Source organism: Eschscholzia californica, unplaced genomic scaffold (genome assembly GCF_041429995.1).
Source record: "Eschscholzia californica isolate CP2 unplaced genomic scaffold, dmEscCali1.0.p SCAF_5, whole genome shotgun sequence".
Classification (NCBI taxonomy): domain Eukaryota; kingdom Viridiplantae; phylum Streptophyta; class Magnoliopsida; order Ranunculales; family Papaveraceae; genus Eschscholzia; species Eschscholzia californica.
This window is the reverse complement of record NW_028238472.1, coordinates 43468994-43487918: the sequence shown is the minus strand read 5'-3', so window position 1 is coordinate 43487918 and position 18925 is coordinate 43468994. Positions and strand designations below refer to the sequence as shown.

Here is an 18925-nt window from a genome sequence, read left to right as displayed (position 1 = left end):
ATTTATTGGCCTCAGGTTATAATTTAGAATTTGATGTAAAAATTAATGACTAAAAGCTTTCATCAAGTATTTTTCGAAAGCTCACTTTAGAAAAACTCAGCCCTTTTGGGCATCCACCTTTGAGTATGGGGTATGTAGATTTTGATCAATCAAATTTAACTATAGTAAAAAAGCCAACTTGTTTGTGTTTCACCGTCTAATCTTCATCTTCACCAACACCTCCGACAACTGTTTCTCGGCCGAACCGACCCCAACATTCTTCCATCCGACCTAAATACAATTCAGTTCAGTTGGACCAAATTCGGCCTAGTCAGTTCCATCGACAGTTGCTCACCCCTAGTGGTGGTTCTGATGAGAGAGATGTTTGTGGTGATAGTTGAAAATAGTGGCCGTAAAGGGAGGTGGTAGTGAAAATGCTGACAAATGAAACAAAAAGATGGTGATGGTGGGTAAAATGGAGTCAACTCCAATTGACTGTAGTGTCCTGGAAAAGAAAGTGAATTGCCCCAAAACCAGAACCATGGGGTTTGGAAAATGGTGAAACTTAAAATCTTCCTCCATTGGTCCTTTGGTCAACTAGAGAAATAACGTGAAAAGATATCAAGAGGAGCACTGAGAGACTCTGAGAGTGGAGTTCCTCTCTCTCTCTCTCTCTCCCAATTCCACATTCCTTTTATTTGATTCTAGGTCTCTCTCTCTCTCTCTCACTAGGACATTTTGAATTTAGTGTGAAATTTTCATGGATTCACGTATAAGCCTTAGTTACATTATTCTCTTCATCTTCCTCTTCGTTTCTCATGATCCAGTATCTGTTTTTGCTCAGGTAACCCCTTTTATTTTGTTTGATTTTTCTTCGAATTATTATTGTTCAATCCAACCATTGATTGTTCTTTAATACTAACTACTATAATAATCTGTTCAATTTTGTAGGATCTTGAAGTTGAACAAAACAAGGAATTACCTAATGGATCTGTTAAAGACCTAGGTCGTCGAAGTAAAGTAAGTATTTTCATAAGATTAAGGACTGTTTTAGTTGGAATTTTCTTTTTTCAGATTTGGGTAAGCAACAATTTTCAACTCTTTTTCTGGTTTTTAATTCTGAATTTATTGGGGATCAGATAGTTCTAGACCCCCTTGACAATGATGATTCTGCTGGTGACAAGAATGATCCTGATTCAGTTCTTATGGACACTGTGCTTGGTGAAATTCCAGAAGTTGGTCTTGGTGTTCTTGACGCTTTCTTCGCCAGTTTATCGATTATCTTGGTTAGCGAGGTTTGTCCCTCACTCAATATAATTTATTCATGAGTTTAATCCCCTTTTATTCTTTTTTTTTGTTGAATTGAGTATATATATTAAAATTAAGAGTCATTACATGGGATTAAAAACTTATTACAGTACATTTTGACAAGAAAGTAAGGAACATTCTGCCAGGTCTTGGAAATATTCTTTTTTCTTGCCCATTTGGCTAACTTGTCGGCTTGAGTGTTGAGTTTCCTGTTGGTGTATTGGAAAAGAACTGTTTCAAACCTGTGTTTCATTTCATTTATTTTCTGTATATGTATTTTAGATTGCCACTGTATTTCATGAGTTTTGTCACTTTCAATAATGATATTCTGAAAATTTTGAGATTCATCCCATAAGAGGCCATTAAGGATAGCTACCGTTATCCCCTTTTATTCTGTTTGTGAGAAAATGTAGTAAATTGGTAGCTATTATAACCTGGGCAAGTGAATTTTATGCAGAACTTCATTGGTTATTTCAAATTTAGTGTCAAGTTTTTGTTAGATAAATCTAATGTTACATGATCATTTCCTTAGTCTTAGGTCAAATTGTTTCTCTTAGGGATTCCCGGCGATTCAAATTATTGAGTCAGTTCAATTCTATGTTGCTTATGATACATATTTGGCTATATGAAAGATAAAACATTGATGCATTGTTTTATCTGTTATAGTGAGAAGGGAATATGATACAGTTTGTGACTTGCCTTTTCATGCCTTTCTTCATATGATATACTTTTATTTGATCTGATATTGTTCTATTGTCTACTAGATTGGAGATGAAACATTTATAATCGCAGCCCTCATGGCAATGCGCCACCCCAAGTCAATTGTTTTATCTGGTGCACTTTCTGCCTTGGTAGTGATGACAGTAAGTTATATTTTTTTTTAACAAGATTTGTTTCCTTTTCTTTTTCCAATTTCCTGGTAAAATCTATCTTCTGGTATATATCTAGCAATTCATTTCTGAACTATTGCTTTTACACGGTGATATGTGACTTGTTTCATCAAACTACTTGATTCTGACCTTACACTGAAGTTTATCGACTTCCTCTCTATTCATGAAGCTTAAACCTTTTTCACTATCAAATTAGGTACTCTCCACCGGACTTGGCAGGATTGTGCCTAATTTGATATCAAGGAAACACACAAACAGTGCAGCTACAGGTATGGTCTTAATCATTACAACTGAGTGTTTTTCTATGTACAACAAGCTATATTTTTTCTCTTCGACTGCCCAGTTTATCTTTGCGAAAGAAGTCATTCGATTTTCGTTTTGATGCAAAGAGTGAAACAACACATTTGAATATGTTAAGATTGCGTAGTTGAAGGAAGTATCTCATGACTTGAGGTGCTTCATTCTATTCTAGTAGGTATAGAGGAATAACCAAACCTTAGTGGCATGTGTGATGTTATAGCTCCAGAGTCCAGCTTAGATACCCTTCTTTTCTTTGATTACTAGTTTATCATTGTTCTCTATTTGGGGTCATATGCAGTTCTTTATGCATTCTTTGGATTGCGTCTGCTGTATATTGCTTGGAGATCAACAGATTCAAAAGCTTCCCAGAAAAAGGAGATAGAGGAGGTATGTCGTATCATAAACCTGTTGCATATCATAAGTCTTTGGAGTTGTAGAAATTAATTTTGGTTATCTGTCTGTAATTTTTTGTCCTTCTATTGCATCTCACACTCTTGTTTTTCGTAATTTGAAAGCGAAAATGGCGTGCATCAAAACAATAGGACATTCATATTAAAAAAAAAGAACAGCAAATATAAGTCTTGGCTACTTTATTGAATGGCGATTTCTTTTTATATGCGGGATGTACATCTCTACTTCTTAATCCCTGTAATTGACTTAATTTGCAGGTAGAAGAGAAACTGGAATCAGGTCATAGAGTAACTACTTATCGACGCATATTATCAAGATTTTTTACTCCCATCTTTCTGGAGGTACGAACTTGCTATTTGTTTATCTAAGATCTCGGATCATGCATTGTGGTCAACTACACGGATTACCTTGATGAAAAATTCATCACGTAATTTTCTTTAGCAGTGAATCTGATTTTTTTTTTTTTTTTCTGTGGAATGTTTTTCAACTACTGTTGTTACTTTCTTGTGCAGTCGTTTGTTTTGACGTTTCTAGCAGAATGGGGAGATCGTAGCCAGATAGCAACAATTGCTGTATGAATTCTTTCCCTTTGATTTCTTCTGTGATACTAAAATTACATATAACTGCAACTTTAATACGTCGTACCACTTTCTCGATGAAGTTTTGGGTTTTCTCTTTATGGTTTTCTGTTAAGTCATAGTAGCTTAATAGATGTTCCGAACTATTCTTACTTGGTATTCTGCAAAGGTTCGAACAGGTAGGCCAAACCTAAAAAATATTGACATGTCTTTTTAACCAATATCAACATGAAATTGTATCTGAGGCTCAATTTCTTGTTTTTTTTCAACTTACATAAAAGGTCCCAATATTAACTTTCGCTTTCAGCACCCCAAATGCTTGGCCTTACATGAATGCATAACTGCCCATAATACGTCCTTGCTAATGTTCAACAAACGTTTCTGTTCCATGTTTATCTTCTTCTACAATCGTCAAATACATGAGGTTTGAATTTCTTGATCCCGCAGTTAGCCACCCACAAAGATGCAGTTGGAGTTGCTATAGGAGCTACATTAGGGCACACAATTTGTACATCGATTGCAGTAGTGGGAGGAAGCCTTTTAGCTTCAAAGATCTCCCAAAGAACAGTCGCTACAGTCGGAGGTTTGCTTTTTCTCGGTTTTTCCTTATCATCATACTTCTATCCTCCACTATAATATTCGCCACAACTATAGACTACTACAATTCAATGAACAAGCTCTTACGTCTTCACTTCCTGTTTCTTTTTCAAGGTTTTGTTGTATTATCACATCCTTTGATAGTTCTACATCTGTTTTTGTTCCACATTTATGACAGTCCCAATTTTTTCAATGAAATAGTATCACTTCTCAGACTCTTGTCTAGGCACCAAGCCCAAAAATGCAGAAAATTTTCGTAAATATTTTCTGCGATCAGCAGAACTGGAAACTTGTTAACTGACTGGAATTTGTTGGTTATTTTGATTATGGAAGGATAGGTAAGAGGAATCTCTTCTCCAATATCTTTAATATTTTACCATTGTTTTTTTTCAAAAATGGTGACAATTCGCGTAAGCTTGGATACACTTTTTTGACTAATGCACCGAGACCTTAAAAGTGTAGGTTCACACTTTAGTGATCCTGAAAAGAATCGAATTGGTGACGGTGTAAATTCATGATCGGACAAGCCCTACTTCTTAAAGTTGATTGTCGTATACTAACAAGGAAAATGCAGAAAAAAATAAAATTGTTGTTATATATCATGGTCATGAATATAGGTACAAAAAGATAAGGTTTTACTAACATGTTCAACAATAAGTTATTGAAATCATTTTGGGGATTGAACTTATTTCTCAAGTTATGGACTTATGGCAAAACAAAGAAAATCATCGTGCCACTTTGTAAATTGCATAAAGATATGTGAAAAACGAATCAAGAATTCACCAAGCCGCCACTAGGGCGGATCTTGGGCCAAGCGAGCAATGCCTCCCTTTGGGTCAAAGGGCCTCAAGGGAAGAGTATTATGAAGAAAGAAGTAAGTCACGCCACCACATTACAAAAAAAAAGACGAATTTTAATCTCGTAGAAATATCTCCCTTTTTGTTTACGATGTTGTGACCTCAGTAAATGACAGTACATGGAAATATTATTATGGGTATGTTACATTCTCTGTTAAATTATAATCTCGTCCGTGAAATTTCTTTGTGAGTGTGTTACCTTCTCTGTCGAATTTTAATCTCGTTCGTAGTTCGCCAAGATGTCGTGCATACATTTTGGGCGTGGGATGTTACAGGGTAGGTGGGGTTGTGTTTAGATATGAGTTAATCACGGAAACAAAGTTTAAGCAACTTCTTGTGGTGCAGCTTCACTATTCCTCTATTTTCTAGCAATGAATTAGGTCACAATCTAATTGAATAATGAAATCATTTATAGAAATTTCAGCAAGTACATAAAAAAGACTCAAGAAAAGGGAAGTTTGCATCAAGCTTGAAGTAGTTCCTACTTTTTTAATGTCTTTTAGACAAGATAAAGTTATTGGTTTTGTCTTGGTTTGGACATTTTATTTGGAGACACTAGTACAAGAATAGCTAGATCCCCAACCTACTCAACCCAAATGTGCGAAAAACAACCGTTATAAAAGAAACAACAGTTAAATTTTGTTAACTGTTCTTCTCAGTTACCGCTTTTGCCTTTCAGATAAGAAATGTTCTTTTTCTATGTAACCACTGTAACGCCTGTTTTTTCTATAATAATTACTTCCACCGAGAAATATAAATTGCTATAGCAATTAACAATTATTATTTTTGACATTCTCTCATTTTTTTTGGAGATAACTGTAATGGTTGGGAAGGTAACTCCTGCATTTTCCGATATTGTTAAATATTTGACTCAAATTCTTCAACTATTGTTAAATATATGAATTTCCCTTGGGATTTACTCTACCACACTCCACAAGTATTGTTCCATGGAGGAGTTAAAGTTAAGAAAGAAGTAAGGAAAAGGTGTGAGAGAAGGGTTAAGTGGTTTGGTGTAGAAAACAAAAGTAAGTACAATAAGGAGCCCACATTAGAGTTAGATGGAGATCTAGAAATAGAGAAGCTACTTGTGGGCTCCAATTGACATAGGAAAAGGTACTTGTGAGCTCTAATAGAGACATAGGTAGTGATTGTATTTTTCTATATATTAGATTAGATATGAAATCTAGCTCTAAATTTGAATTGGATCAAACTAAATTTTAAAATGTTTGTTTTGGTTTGACTTTTGATATCCTCTGAATGGTTGGTTCGGTTAGATTTTGGATCATTCGAGTCAGACGAATCATAATAATTAGATTGCCAATGAGAGAAAAAACAAACAAACAAACACCAATCTAAGATATAAGTTAGACTTGTGATCAGCACTAAGTAGGTTGAGAGCAGTTTAACCAACTAACTGGTCTTCAATCCTCTTCTTAACACACACATACACTCTCTCTCTCTCTGTAGAAAACATATCACAAACACACACCAAACTTTAAGGTGGCTCAGACATTTTCTCTTTTCAAGTCATTCTAACTTGATAACAAAGCCAAAGAACTCTCCAATAGAGTTTACTACATTTACATCCATGATTGTCCTAATACCCTAAACATCTATTACCATCACTACCTTCTCATCATATGTTTCTCTTCATCTCTTTCATGTTCAATTGTTCATCATCATCCTCATCAAGAGATTAATAATATGGAAAGATTTGTTGTCCTTCCTTTCTCCATTGGCTGCACTTCTCAATCAAGCATTGACGTTATCGGGAACCCATCTTCCGCAAAGAAATCCAAACATGAGGCATATCCATCTTCAATAACTAGTACTCTCTCTCTCTCTCAGCTTGTTTGTTATAAGAACAACACATATGAGTGAGATTGTATGTACTTTTGTTTTGGCTTCTCTATTCATTTCCATGGCTTAGTGGGTTTTCCTTTTATGATGAATTTGTTTAGGAGTACAAGGAGAAGGAGGAGGAGATAACTCATCTGGTATAAAAGTTAAGAACTCCTTAACAAGGTTGATCAAGAGCATCAAGACTATCTCCCAATTATTTGGTAAGTTGTTAAGCTAATTGTATTGTTTGTGGATTAATTTCTTATATATATTTATGTATTATATACTTATGTACCTACATCCGTTTAAAACTACTAGATCGTTCGTTCTAAACATAGATCCTCGGACGATAAATGAGTAATCTTGCAATTCTAGCCATTTAAACAAATGTATGTCTTATGGTGCACGACAAAAGTCTGTAAGATGTATTGACATGTCATGTCTGTACATATAGTCGACTTATCAAACTTAATCCTCGAGACTAGCTAGCGTTGCAGAACTATTTACCCTTAGTATAGTATATTATAGAGCTATGGGGTAGGTTGGTTAGACATTTTTAAATAAGCGGTCGAGATGGAGTGTGAACATTTATCTCCCATTACTATGAGTTTGATATATACATCGATGTATGTTAGTCGACTTAGAACTTTTTGTTACTAAAACATACAAAGTACATTAATTATAATGTTTTTGTGTGTTTGTAGTTTACAGAGATGATGAAGAGGAAGAGGAAGAAGAAGAAGAAGAAGAGATAACAATAGAGATAGGGTTTCCAACTGATGTGATACACGTGACACACATTGGGTGGGATGGATCTACTACAACTACTAATACTAATAACAACAATGCAACAACCACCAACCTTTTCTCTTCTCAAACTAATTCTCTCTCTCTCAATCAATTTGAGTTTGCCATGGCTAGACCTAGACATGCTGACCATGTTGGTTCATCAAGAGCCCCTTCTCTTGTCTTTGGTCCTTCAACTAATAACCCAAAGTCTACTAGTAGTTGAATAATGTTTCTTTTGATTATATATGTATATATTGGATATGATGGGGTTTTTTTTTGGAAGTCGACTACGATCTACGTTAGTTGTTACATTTGGCATTGATACATCATAGATTTGATAAGCTCGATAACCACCTACTCAAACTCAAACAAGACCGGGCCTATAGCCCAACTAGACAATGACGTAAAGCCCAACAACATTATTTATATCCTAATAATCCCAATTCAAATAACCAAAGATTCCACCTTCTCCGGGATTCGTATCTGGGACCTCCAGGGCTTTCTGGAGTTTATGTCAACACCTTGGAACCACTTGGGCTACCAACTGTTGACGGATATGATGGGTTATGTTGCTAGGTTTTATGGACACAAGACACCTCTATTTTTTCGGTTTTCTTTTTTTCTTTCGGCTTGGGCCGAAGTGCTCGGTTGTGGGAAAAGAAAAGAGGAGCAACAAAGGGCTAAACAAACATGGTACCTTGTATAGTATGGCTCTTAATAACATGTTTTAACGAAGTAACGAATAATATCCATATATAAGAGACAAAATTCACCGTTGAGGCCAATGGCCGGAACTATGCAAATTCGAGTAACAGAAGGATAGGAGGGAAGGATAGGTAGATTTGATGGAGAGGCATATTTCGAAGACTGCAAATACCACGTCTGGAGAAACCCAACATATGAATGATTTTATAGTGATGACTGTCCAAGCTTTCTCCCATCCACGACTTCTACGGAAATACTAATATGTCTTGTTGTTTTGGGTCAGCCAACATCACCCATGATGTTATTATTGAAGTATCTTCGGGGAATGAGAGGTTATACCGAGTGAATAGTTTTTTTTTAATTGTCCGCGTGCGTTGAACCCTTGACATTGTAAGTGGAAGACTAAACTTCTTACCACTTCAATCAAGGGTTGTTGACATGACCTCTAGTTGTTTTTTTTTTCTTCAAGATAAAAAAATTTGGAGAAAGGAGGAAACCTAAATTGGGCAAATGGTACTTGGGGAGGATGGGTGAGGGATACTAGTATCAGGTATAAAACGAAAATCCCTTTATGATTTAAGAGAACGATTCAATCGTTTTAGTGGTGTGGTCCAACTAGTGGAATTTTGTGAGGCCATTGAGATCATTTGTAATTTATTGATAAGATGAATGGAAAATATATTATAATCTCATTGGCATAATTATTCTGGAGATGATTTGTCTAACACTGTCCAGGTAAAAAAGACTAGTAGGTAAGGTCTTTGAGAAATTCTATTCATCCCTCAATTTTGGTCCCTCCCTCAACCCTCCGCCGATGCGGCAACATGTCACTTGAGTGTGGAGCAATTGGAGAGAGAATTGTGAGAAAATATACTCAAATGATATGTTGCCACATCGGCGGAGGGCTGGGGGAGGGACCAAAATGGAGGGATAAATAAAAATTTTGAAAGTAAAGTTTTGATACGAAGGATTGGGTTTTCTACGATATTTTCTTGGATTGAGGTATCTTAATCTTGTGGAGGAATATCTTTAGAATTTTTGGGCTTATATAGCCCAAAAAACGGGTCCTAATAGCAGATATAGTCCTCAATAATCATGTAAAGGGTTTCAAAACCAAAAAACAATATAAATGGATATCTAGTCCATTTGGTCTCATCTAGAGAGAAAACACAGATCCCTAGATTACATTCTAAAATCCAAAATATCTTTTTTCCATTTTTATCTCCACAATCTCTCTCAAATCACGTTTAAATTCAAAGTAACCACTATCTTCAATATCTTCTGTAACTGATATCTGAAAACTTTCTCTCTCTCTAAAAACGAAAGCTCCAATAAACCTCCATTAAACTCACCAGCAGCAGTACAAACGTCCATTGTTTCATCTTCATTACAGCAGCAGTCTAAAAACCTCCATTGTTTATCAGGTTTTAAACTGTGAAACTCTTTGTTCAAACCATTGATAAGATCTAATATTGCTTCTCAGGTTAAAGAATCATATTCTCTCTCTCTAAAAACATCAAATTTTGACAGAATTCTTGTTTGAATTTGTTTAACTTTGATTACTATTTTCATTAACATACTCGATTTGCTGTTTATTTGCTCTCTAAGATATTCATAACTGTTTATGATTTTTATGTTTAATCCTTCTTTACTGATTCCTTCAAATCGATTATGTTTTGTTTTCATCCGATTATTATACTCCCTCCGTCCCAAATTAAGAGTCCACTATTCCTTTTTTGGATGTCCCAAATTAAGAGTCTCATTCCTAATATATCATATAAAATCCCTTACTTTTCCATGAATACCCTTTCTTTGATACTTTTAATATATGGTGCATTAATTAAGCTAATTAAGATATTTAACATTTTCCAATACAAAAGTTGGTTTTTCTTTGGAATATTTCAATTACTTTAAGAAAAGTTAATTACTTCAAGAAAAGTTACATGTATTTCTAGAATGGAAATTATAATTCTTGTATTGCTTCAAGAAAAGTTGTCAAATAAATAAGGGTAAATTTGGAAGAAGAAAAAATATGAAAATAAATTGGATTACCAATATGGGACTCTTAATTTGGGACGGAGGGAGTATCATTTTTCATTAGATTTAGGTTTAAGATTCTTGATTTTCTGATATTTCTTCACCTCAGATCTTTGGTTTCGTACAATTTTATAAACCAGGTGTTATTTCGTACCTTTATCATAACAAAATATACAATATAGGTAATTTAGAGTAAATTTTCATACTTTCTAGTACATTACGCAAACATCTTCCGAACTACGTTTTTATGAGATTATGTAAAATACGCGTAATTTGTTATACATTATAGATAATTTATAATAAATTCTAAAACATCGTATAAGTGCACATAAATTATGTATTATTTATTTACCATTACGCGTACTTTTCACACAAAACAGTAGCCTTGTTAAGCTTACCAAACTACTCAAAACCTTCAAATATTGTCAAAATGTGACAAACATTATACATGGTTTACAGAACTGTACATGTAGTTTATAATACAATATATGATTTTTTTTAATGTATTTGTATTTATGTGTGTAGATTTGATATAACAGATGGAATTTCAAACAAAATCATCAAATCAAAGTAAGTCAACGAAACTAAAACCTGATGGCTCGAATAAAATATTTACTGAAGTTGGTCAGTTGTTTCCTGGTGGTGCAAAAGCATTTGGATATGCTCTTCGACAATATAGTGTAACTGTTGTTTGTCCTGCTCAAGACTACAAATGGAGAGTACATGGATGAGCACCATCTTTGAACCAGAGAAGATTTTGTAAGTTTTTTTAGTAACAGAATGTAAACGATGTGTAATGTAAAAGAAATTATGTGTAATTTATTGAACAAGACCCACATACATTTGATAAATTACGTTGTATACATGACAAATGATGGTTTCTTTGTCATAAATAACACATAATTTACGTATTTGTTTCATAATTTGTATTCGATGTGTATTTATGTATGAGTAAAAACGAAAACAAATATTGCTTTAATGTCCCCAGAAAAACATACTATTTCCAAATCTGAAAGTTGAGTGAGAGAAAGTGATATATATGGTTTGTATATTAACCCCAAATCATGCTAAAGTGATCCCAGAAAATATACTCTTTCCAAATCTGAAAGTTAAGTGAGAGAAAATTGATTTGAATCGAAAAAAAATTTACATAGTAAGATAGAGAAAATTGATTTGGTTTCCAAATCTGTGAAGAAGAGAGAGAAAATTGATTTGGAAATATCCGTGGTGATGGCGTTTTGTTTTGGTTAGAATTTTGATTTTTGATCGATTCGGATAATAGGAAAGAGAAAATTTGATTTCCAAATCTGTTTAGAGAAGAGAGAAATTATGATTAGTTTCAATCTATTTTTTCCTAAGAAATCCCCCAAATCAAGCCCAAATCTATCTTTCCAAAACGCGCGAAATTTGAGCGTGGGACATTGACGGTTCTGTGTTTAGAAAGTGAGGGTTTTTATGTCCATAATGTAAAAGGACTAAATATCCATATTTTGGGAAGATTGGATCATAAACCGTTTTTTAACATTATTTTGGTCTATATACCCATGGACCCATATCTTTACCTCAATTTGAAGATGGTCTTAATCTCCTTTAGGTTACAAGTACACTAGAATCTCCATAAATTAATACTCATGGGACCATCAAAATTTATTAATTGAAATAGTTATTAATTAATCAATAGATTAACGATTATTAATTTATAATGAAATATCCAAATTTTTTTTGTTAAGTTACTTGAAATATCCAATTTACAAACACCTTTTACATTTCTACTTAATTATTGTACGATATTTTAGGTACATGTATCAAATGAAGGGCCTAATTTGAAAGACCCATCAATCTGTCACCTTATTCTACTTCTTGCGGCTTTCCATCTTAAAGTTGTTGACTGATGAAGAAAGTATTTAGAGCGTTATTGGAACTGATAAAGATGATGAAGATGACAATAAAAGTTTTACCATAGTGATGTAGAACGCAGCGGAATTTAAGAATAAAATAAACTAATACGAAGAACGATAAAATACGATAAAGTAACGATTAAATAACTCTAAATAACTGTAAACTCGATTAAACTTGATTGGGTTTTCTCTTCAACATGAGAATAATGGACAAACTAGATATCCTTTTATAAGATTCTGGACTTTCCTAGATAGACTTGAATTAGACTTTCCTAAATAATTAAAATACTGCAACTTCCTAAATAACTAGACTCAAATCTGGACCTTTCCAATTATTGGAAATACTAAAATAACATAATTTCCTAAACCTAAATTCTCTAATAATCATACTAAAATTGGGACTTCCTAAAACTATTCTCCATGGCCGGTTGGCCCATGGTCCGGTTTGGTCATGGAAAAAGCCTCCACGCCGGGTGCCCCTGCATCAGCTTCCCCTTCTCCCACGAGGTTCGTCCCGAACCGTTTCGACGAAGAAAATAATGTGAGCCGCCCGTATATGCTGAATTCTGCCATGGCGATTCGTAATTCCCACTTCGAACGATTTTTACATTGAATCTGAAGGAGACGAATTTGGCAAAAAGCGTCAACTTCAATTCCAATCTCATGTGCCACTGAATCAATTATAGTTGGAAGAGCTACACGTCGGTCTACTTCCAATAAATCAACATACGGAAAAGGGGGACGTTGGCGTTCATGTGTAGCTACATCCTTACCATATTCTCTAGGCTGAAGTATGAAATTATGGATTGAAATAGTTCTGAACTTCTCACTTCCAACATCAAATGCAATTATACATGCACGTCGATCATTTGCACCCAAAAGAAGTGCTCTAGTGCTCCAATATATAGAACCACTAACATAAACCGAAGGACAGCCAGCAGCCACAAAATAAGGTGTCACTTCATTGATCCTTCTCCATCTACTAAGCTTATTACAATTGTCTTCTCTCCCGACTCTAGCGACTAAAACTGTCAACACCTCACAAACACTATATGATATACTCTTATCTAAGGTATAAAATTGATGTAAACCAACCAACTTGTATTCACTGCAAGCAGGATCGTATCCAAATTGATAGTTTGATTGTGAGATGAGTAAATTGTTACTATATGTTTCTTTGTTTACTACCATTGGTTTAACCAGTGGTGATTCTTCTCGAGTACTGATATTGTACAAACAAGGAGTACAGCCAAACCTTGAGTCAATAAAACAAATCAGGCCATTAATGGAGTTTGTTATTATTTGAGGATAGAATGACATTGCTTTCCTTATGTTGTAAAATTGAATGGAGGCCGCTGTTGCTGCTCTTGTTTTTCCTTCTTTATAAAAATCTTCAAATAAGTCACATGTCAAGAAGATGTCCCCATCATATTCTGGTTTATAATTTTGATTTGGTAGTGTAGCGATTAAATAAGGATTAGGTTTACGTGATTTTGATCTGGAAAGGTGTAAATCAATGAAGTTTTCATCTTTTTGAATAATAGAGTTCCAACTTTTCTGGACAGATTTGAAACGAAGAAGGGATTTGACTGGTAATCTGGTTAGTATCTCATATACAATTGTATCTTCATGAACAATAACATCACTGCCACTACTGTTAATAGGAGAAAGATATGGAATAATAACAATACCTTCACTGTTCTTCTTCTTCTTGAATTTGTTGTTGTCGTCTTTGTTGTTGATAGTGGAAGAAACTGCATTCATCATCGTGTTGGGAGGTGCCATTCGTAAAGATGGAGCAGAATGATGGAAGAAAATTAGGGTTTCCTTCTTTATTGATGGAAAAAGAGAACGATTCACCATTGTTAATGGGATGGAAGATGAGGGTTCAATGTTGGACTGAAATTGTTTAGGGTTTCCTTCTAGGTTTTGTGTTGGAGCTGACGTATTGGTTGTCGGTTGAAAAGTAGACAACGATGAGGTTTGTTCAGATATGGTTATATGAGGAAGTGTTTGGTCTCTAGTATCCTCGAGTTCAACGTGTGGACCTTCTTCATCTAGATAGTCATCTTCTGTTTCTTCATGTTCTTCTTCTTCTTCTTTAACTTCAACTTCTTCTTGAGCATCTTCTTTAACTTCTTCATACTTTTCTTTTTCTTTTTCCTGAGGAAAAGATATAATCGACGAGGAAGATGGTTGACGTATTGTTTTGACGTCGTTACAATTATGTAGTATCTTATCCAAATCGGACTTTAGGGATAGAACCTTCTCTGAAAAACACGGTTGTGGTGGAGGTGGTGAGTAGTAAAGAAAAGATGATTGTGTTGGTGGTGGCGGTGCCGAAGATGGTAGAGGCGGTGAACACGGTTGTGAATAATAAGAGTACGGAGTTGGTGTATAAGAAGAATATGGATGTGAAGCTGTATAAGACAATGGTGGGGGTGTTGACGGTGATGATGAATACGGTGGTGAATTCGGCGGTGGTGAATGATTAGAGTACGGAGGTGGTGTAGAAGAAGAATATGTATGTGAAGCTGTATAAGACAATGGTGGGGGTGGTGACGGTGATGATGAATACGGTTGTGGAGGGGTTTCTCGTTCGATTTCTCCCGGATTCCAATGATAATTGTACGAGTCGTTATTCGCATATAAACATGAAGAACATGAGCATTGATTCGTTATCTCTTGATGAGTATAATTTGATTGAATATAATCATCTTGACGAATATAATACGATTGATACTGATGTAACTGGTCTGGAAAAAAATTTCCAGAATCATTAACCAAAAACTTTGGTGGCTCTGAATACCACATGATGTAGAACGCAGCGGAATTTAAGAATAAAATAAACTAATACGAAGAACGATAAAATACGATAAAGTAACGATTAAATAACTCTAAATAACTGCAAACTCGATTAAACTTGATTGGGTTTTCTCTTCAACATGAGAATAATGGACAAACTAGATATCCTTTTATAGGATTCTGGACTTTCCTAGATAGACTTGAATTAGACTTTCCTAAATAATTAAAATACTGCAACTTCCTAAATAACTAGACTCAAATCTGGACCTTTCCAATTATTGGAAATACTAAAATAACATAATTTCCTAAACCTAAATTCTCTAATAATCATACTAAAATTGGGACTTCCTAAAACTATTCTCCATGGCCGGTTGGCCCATGGTCCGGTTTGGTCATGGAAAAAGCCTCCACGCCGGGTGCCCCTGCATCACATAGTGTGACCCTCAAGAAAGGAGGCTATCAAAACGACAATCACATTGAATGATTTCTTGTTTTTTTTTTTATTTCTTGTTTTTTTTTTTTTTTTTTTTTTTTTTTGATGAAGTTTTATTTCTTGTTGAGATATGAGAAAACAACACCAGAAGTTCTTACACTAATAAGAAAAAGGGTTTTTTGAGCTTACCCCCTCACAATTAATTGGTAATTGAGTTTACCCCCTTCAGTAATTGGTAATTGAGCTTACCCCCTTGAATTTAGAATTTTTGTCAAAACTAGTAAGGATATGTTTGGTATGTGATAATAAAATCAGAAAGTAAATAATATATAAACAAAATCAATCTTTACTAATTATATTCTTGACCAAATCAAACAATAAAATGAGGTAGAATCCCTAATATGAATCATATTGAAGAACAATTTTTCTTGGTAGTGACAATTATTTCACGTACGCCAAACATAACCTTTGTGTTTTTGTCACAAATAGTAAGTCCAAGGGGTAAGCTCAATTACCAATTACAGAAGGGGGTAAACTCAATTACCAATTAATTGTGAGGGGGTAAGCCCAAAAAACCCTAAGAAAAATTAGAGATGAATGCAAAGTGAGATTGATTTCAACAAAAAACAAACGACAACTGAGTCATTTTTCAAGAAACCTTCGTAACAGTAATTCATTCATCTAATAGTATATAAGGAATTACTAATTTATATTTTATACGGGGTCTATAGAAATTATAAAAAAATATATAATATCTTAAAATTTCAGGGAACTATTAATCTAGCACCCTATCTTCGAATCGGGACCGGCCAAAAATATTATCTTAGAGGGTTTATTAAACAATCAAGTACAAGTTTATAGAATTTCTACTGTGTGCTTGGGTCTACCTCTACTCCTATGGGCTCAAACCCTTACATTGACTTCAATGTAACGAGAGTTATTACCAGACCCATCACAGTATCAGTAGAATATACATATTTGTAGTGTTTTTCCGACATCGCTAGATAAAAATATAACTCAAGTTGATTATAATTCCCTTCGTTTCTGGAGGTTGACTTCCAACAACTTCATTATTAGACTCTAATTATGCATTCATAGATTTGTTCCTAATATTTTCCTCATCAAGTCGACACATAAATCACTCTCACTCGAAATAACTAAACTTTCAAACATGTCATTTTAAATGCTAAGGCCTAAGAGTGCATAAAAGTACACATACACAAATTAAAGTCATCAAGTAATCAATTCATAGTTAATTACAAATATCATGTGTTTTTAACTTAAAAGGAGAATCACATTATATTATACAATTCAAAAGACATGTCAATTTACTTAACATAGTAAGGTAGGTTTAGGCCATAGAGAAGGAAGTAAGCCCAGATAACACCTGAAATCCCTCCAAAAAAGAACCCTCCTGTGAATTTAGCCCATCCATCTGCTGTTTGCAACTGATCTGGTTCCTTCTTCCTCCCTGTTAAAGTTAACGAAGGAGCCGTCGATGGCTCACCCTCTTTAAATGAGGCCACACCATAAATTGTTAAACACATACTAAGGATGACAACAAGCCCGCCAGCCGCTAGAGATCCAGCTCCACCAGCATATGGTGTGTTCCTCAATGGACCGGCTTTAACAAATGGGCCTACTAGGAGAAACCCATGGGCCAAACCCACTTCAATACCTCTGAGAAGTGGGCTAACTGCCGTCCGGTAAGCGGGGAGGTTCGAGAGGTACCAAGCCACTAAAGGACTAGATGTCACTGGTGTTTCGAGACTTCCGATGAATGGATCTCCATTAATGGGTTGAACCACTTGATAAGTTGGCTGTAAAATTAGGCCCAACAAAATAACATCAATTTTCCTAGAGTTTACATATTTATAGACAAGTTTATGTATGTGTAAGCTCACCAAAATTACTATATCTACTATCAAAATGAAAAAAAAATCATCGCCAAACACGACACTAAATTGGTCGAAAAATACTGACAACTTAATTAAAAAAAATATGAACAAGATTATATCAATCTAAACTTCTAAACGGTAAACGTATGTCATCTCACCTTATCAGTTTGAACAGCTTTGATGGTAAAACTAGGGTTTCTCCTAGGAGAAGAAGGTAAGAGCCTTAATGGTGAACTAGAGATGCCTTTTGGAGAAACCAATCCCTTTGTAATGTTTGATGAAGTAAAATTGGTCCTAAGCTGACTTGCCATGGCTGAAGCTGCCATTCTCACTTGATGTTCTCAAAATATTGATCTTTTTTTTTTCTTTGGGTTTCTTCCAAATAGGACCTAAACTAATATTGCCCATAGATTGAGGTGTTAAATTTATGCACTTTCATTGGTTCACTGGTTTTTGTGACCTTATCTCTTATCCAACAAAATTGTTAAACAACCAGTAATAACGTGCCACGTGGCTTTACCTATAGCCACTCCAAGAGTTGATTTCTTGCTTGTAAGTTGTATCTTTGTGCAGGGGTGGAATTAGAATTTTTAGTTAGAGAGGGCAAGCCTAACGAGACTATAAAGGAAACGCAGAGCACATCAAATATTAGGGAGAACAAATTAAAGAGGAAGGAATTATATATTGTTTTTGTTAAGATAATAGAAGGAAACTAAACTGTACTGGAAATAAAAGTAGGCAAGGCGTCCCAAATCTTCCTCTGGCGATTCTTCTTCCCCCATTTAGCCAATGCATCCATTATTACGTTGTAATCTCTAGGAATGTGGGAGAATTTCGACTCGGTGAATCTGTCCTTCAGTTGTAATATTTCGAACAGATGTTTCCTGGATTGTCATTGGGTGGTGAAAATTTTGATCCTCCAGAAATGAGATGATATGCAGATTATCACTTTCTATATGCACGTGAGATATCTTGAGATTTATCATCCACATAAGTGCATGTTTGATTGCCAAACATTCACATTCTTCCGCATTTTGACCTCTGGTAGTATCTGCAAGAGCTGAAATGAAGTTGGCATCTGAATCATAAATAACACATCCAATCCTACTGGCTCAGATAAATCAGTAAAAGAGGCGTCAGTGTTGATTTTTAGAAATGGTGTCGATGGAGGGCTCCATTTTTTATGCTTTGGTTCTTTGATCTTCGTGGATACTTTTAATGGTTCTATTATCGAAGCTTGGGTCATTTGTATAACCTGCGTTGAAGATTGTTTTCAGGATGTGAAGCAAGCCTCACATCTCGCTTTCCAGATAAACCATAATAATTTAGCATACAAATTTGTAAGATCCTCATCCAGATCCTTCCAAAGAAGGATCCATAGTTTAACCGACTGTATATGATCCGTCCGGACCTGAAAATAGAACCAAACCGCTTTGGCATAATGACATTGTAGCAACACATGATCTATAGTTTCGTTAGTATCGCAATTTATACAAGAGCATATATTACCAATAAATTCACCTATTTTATTTCTCACTGATAAACTATTGGTGCAACATTTCCATAGAACGATTTTAACCGTGGTATAATATTCATGT

General features: G+C 34.9%; 3 protein-coding genes across 3 annotated transcripts; 2 read left to right on the top strand and 1 right to left on the bottom strand.

Moving 5' to 3' along the window:
- The first annotated feature begins 32 nt into the window (after positions 1-32).
- On the top strand, positions 33-4276 carry LOC147539460 (GDT1-like protein 4). The gene is made up of 9 exons (XM_086641134.1): positions 33-823; positions 931-999; positions 1119-1274; positions 2052-2150; positions 2374-2446; positions 2776-2864; positions 3146-3229; positions 3401-3460; positions 3914-4276. The coding sequence occupies exons 1-9, from the start codon at positions 740-742 to the stop codon at positions 4100-4102; spliced, it is 903 nt and encodes a 300-aa protein (XP_086497260.1). The 5' UTR covers positions 33-739; the 3' UTR covers positions 4103-4276.
- Positions 4277-6308: 2032 nt separating this feature from the next.
- On the top strand, positions 6309-7812 carry LOC147539459 (CRIB domain-containing protein RIC4-like). Its single transcript, XM_086641135.1, has 3 exons — positions 6309-6748; positions 6882-6983; positions 7467-7812. The coding sequence occupies exons 1-3, from the start codon at positions 6625-6627 to the stop codon at positions 7772-7774; spliced, it is 534 nt and encodes a 177-aa protein (XP_086497261.1). The 5' UTR covers positions 6309-6624; the 3' UTR covers positions 7775-7812.
- An 8841-nt stretch (positions 7813-16653) lies between these two features.
- Positions 16654-17767, bottom strand: LOC147539458 (photosystem I reaction center subunit XI, chloroplastic-like). Its single transcript, XM_086644011.1, has 2 exons — positions 17486-17767; positions 16654-17249 (listed from the first exon to the last, which is right to left on the bottom strand). Exons 1-2 carry the CDS (start codon positions 17651-17653, stop codon positions 16758-16760), a joined length of 660 nt encoding a protein of 219 aa, XP_086500137.1. The 5' UTR covers positions 17654-17767; the 3' UTR covers positions 16654-16757.
- Between the last annotated feature and the right edge of the window lie 1158 nt (positions 17768-18925).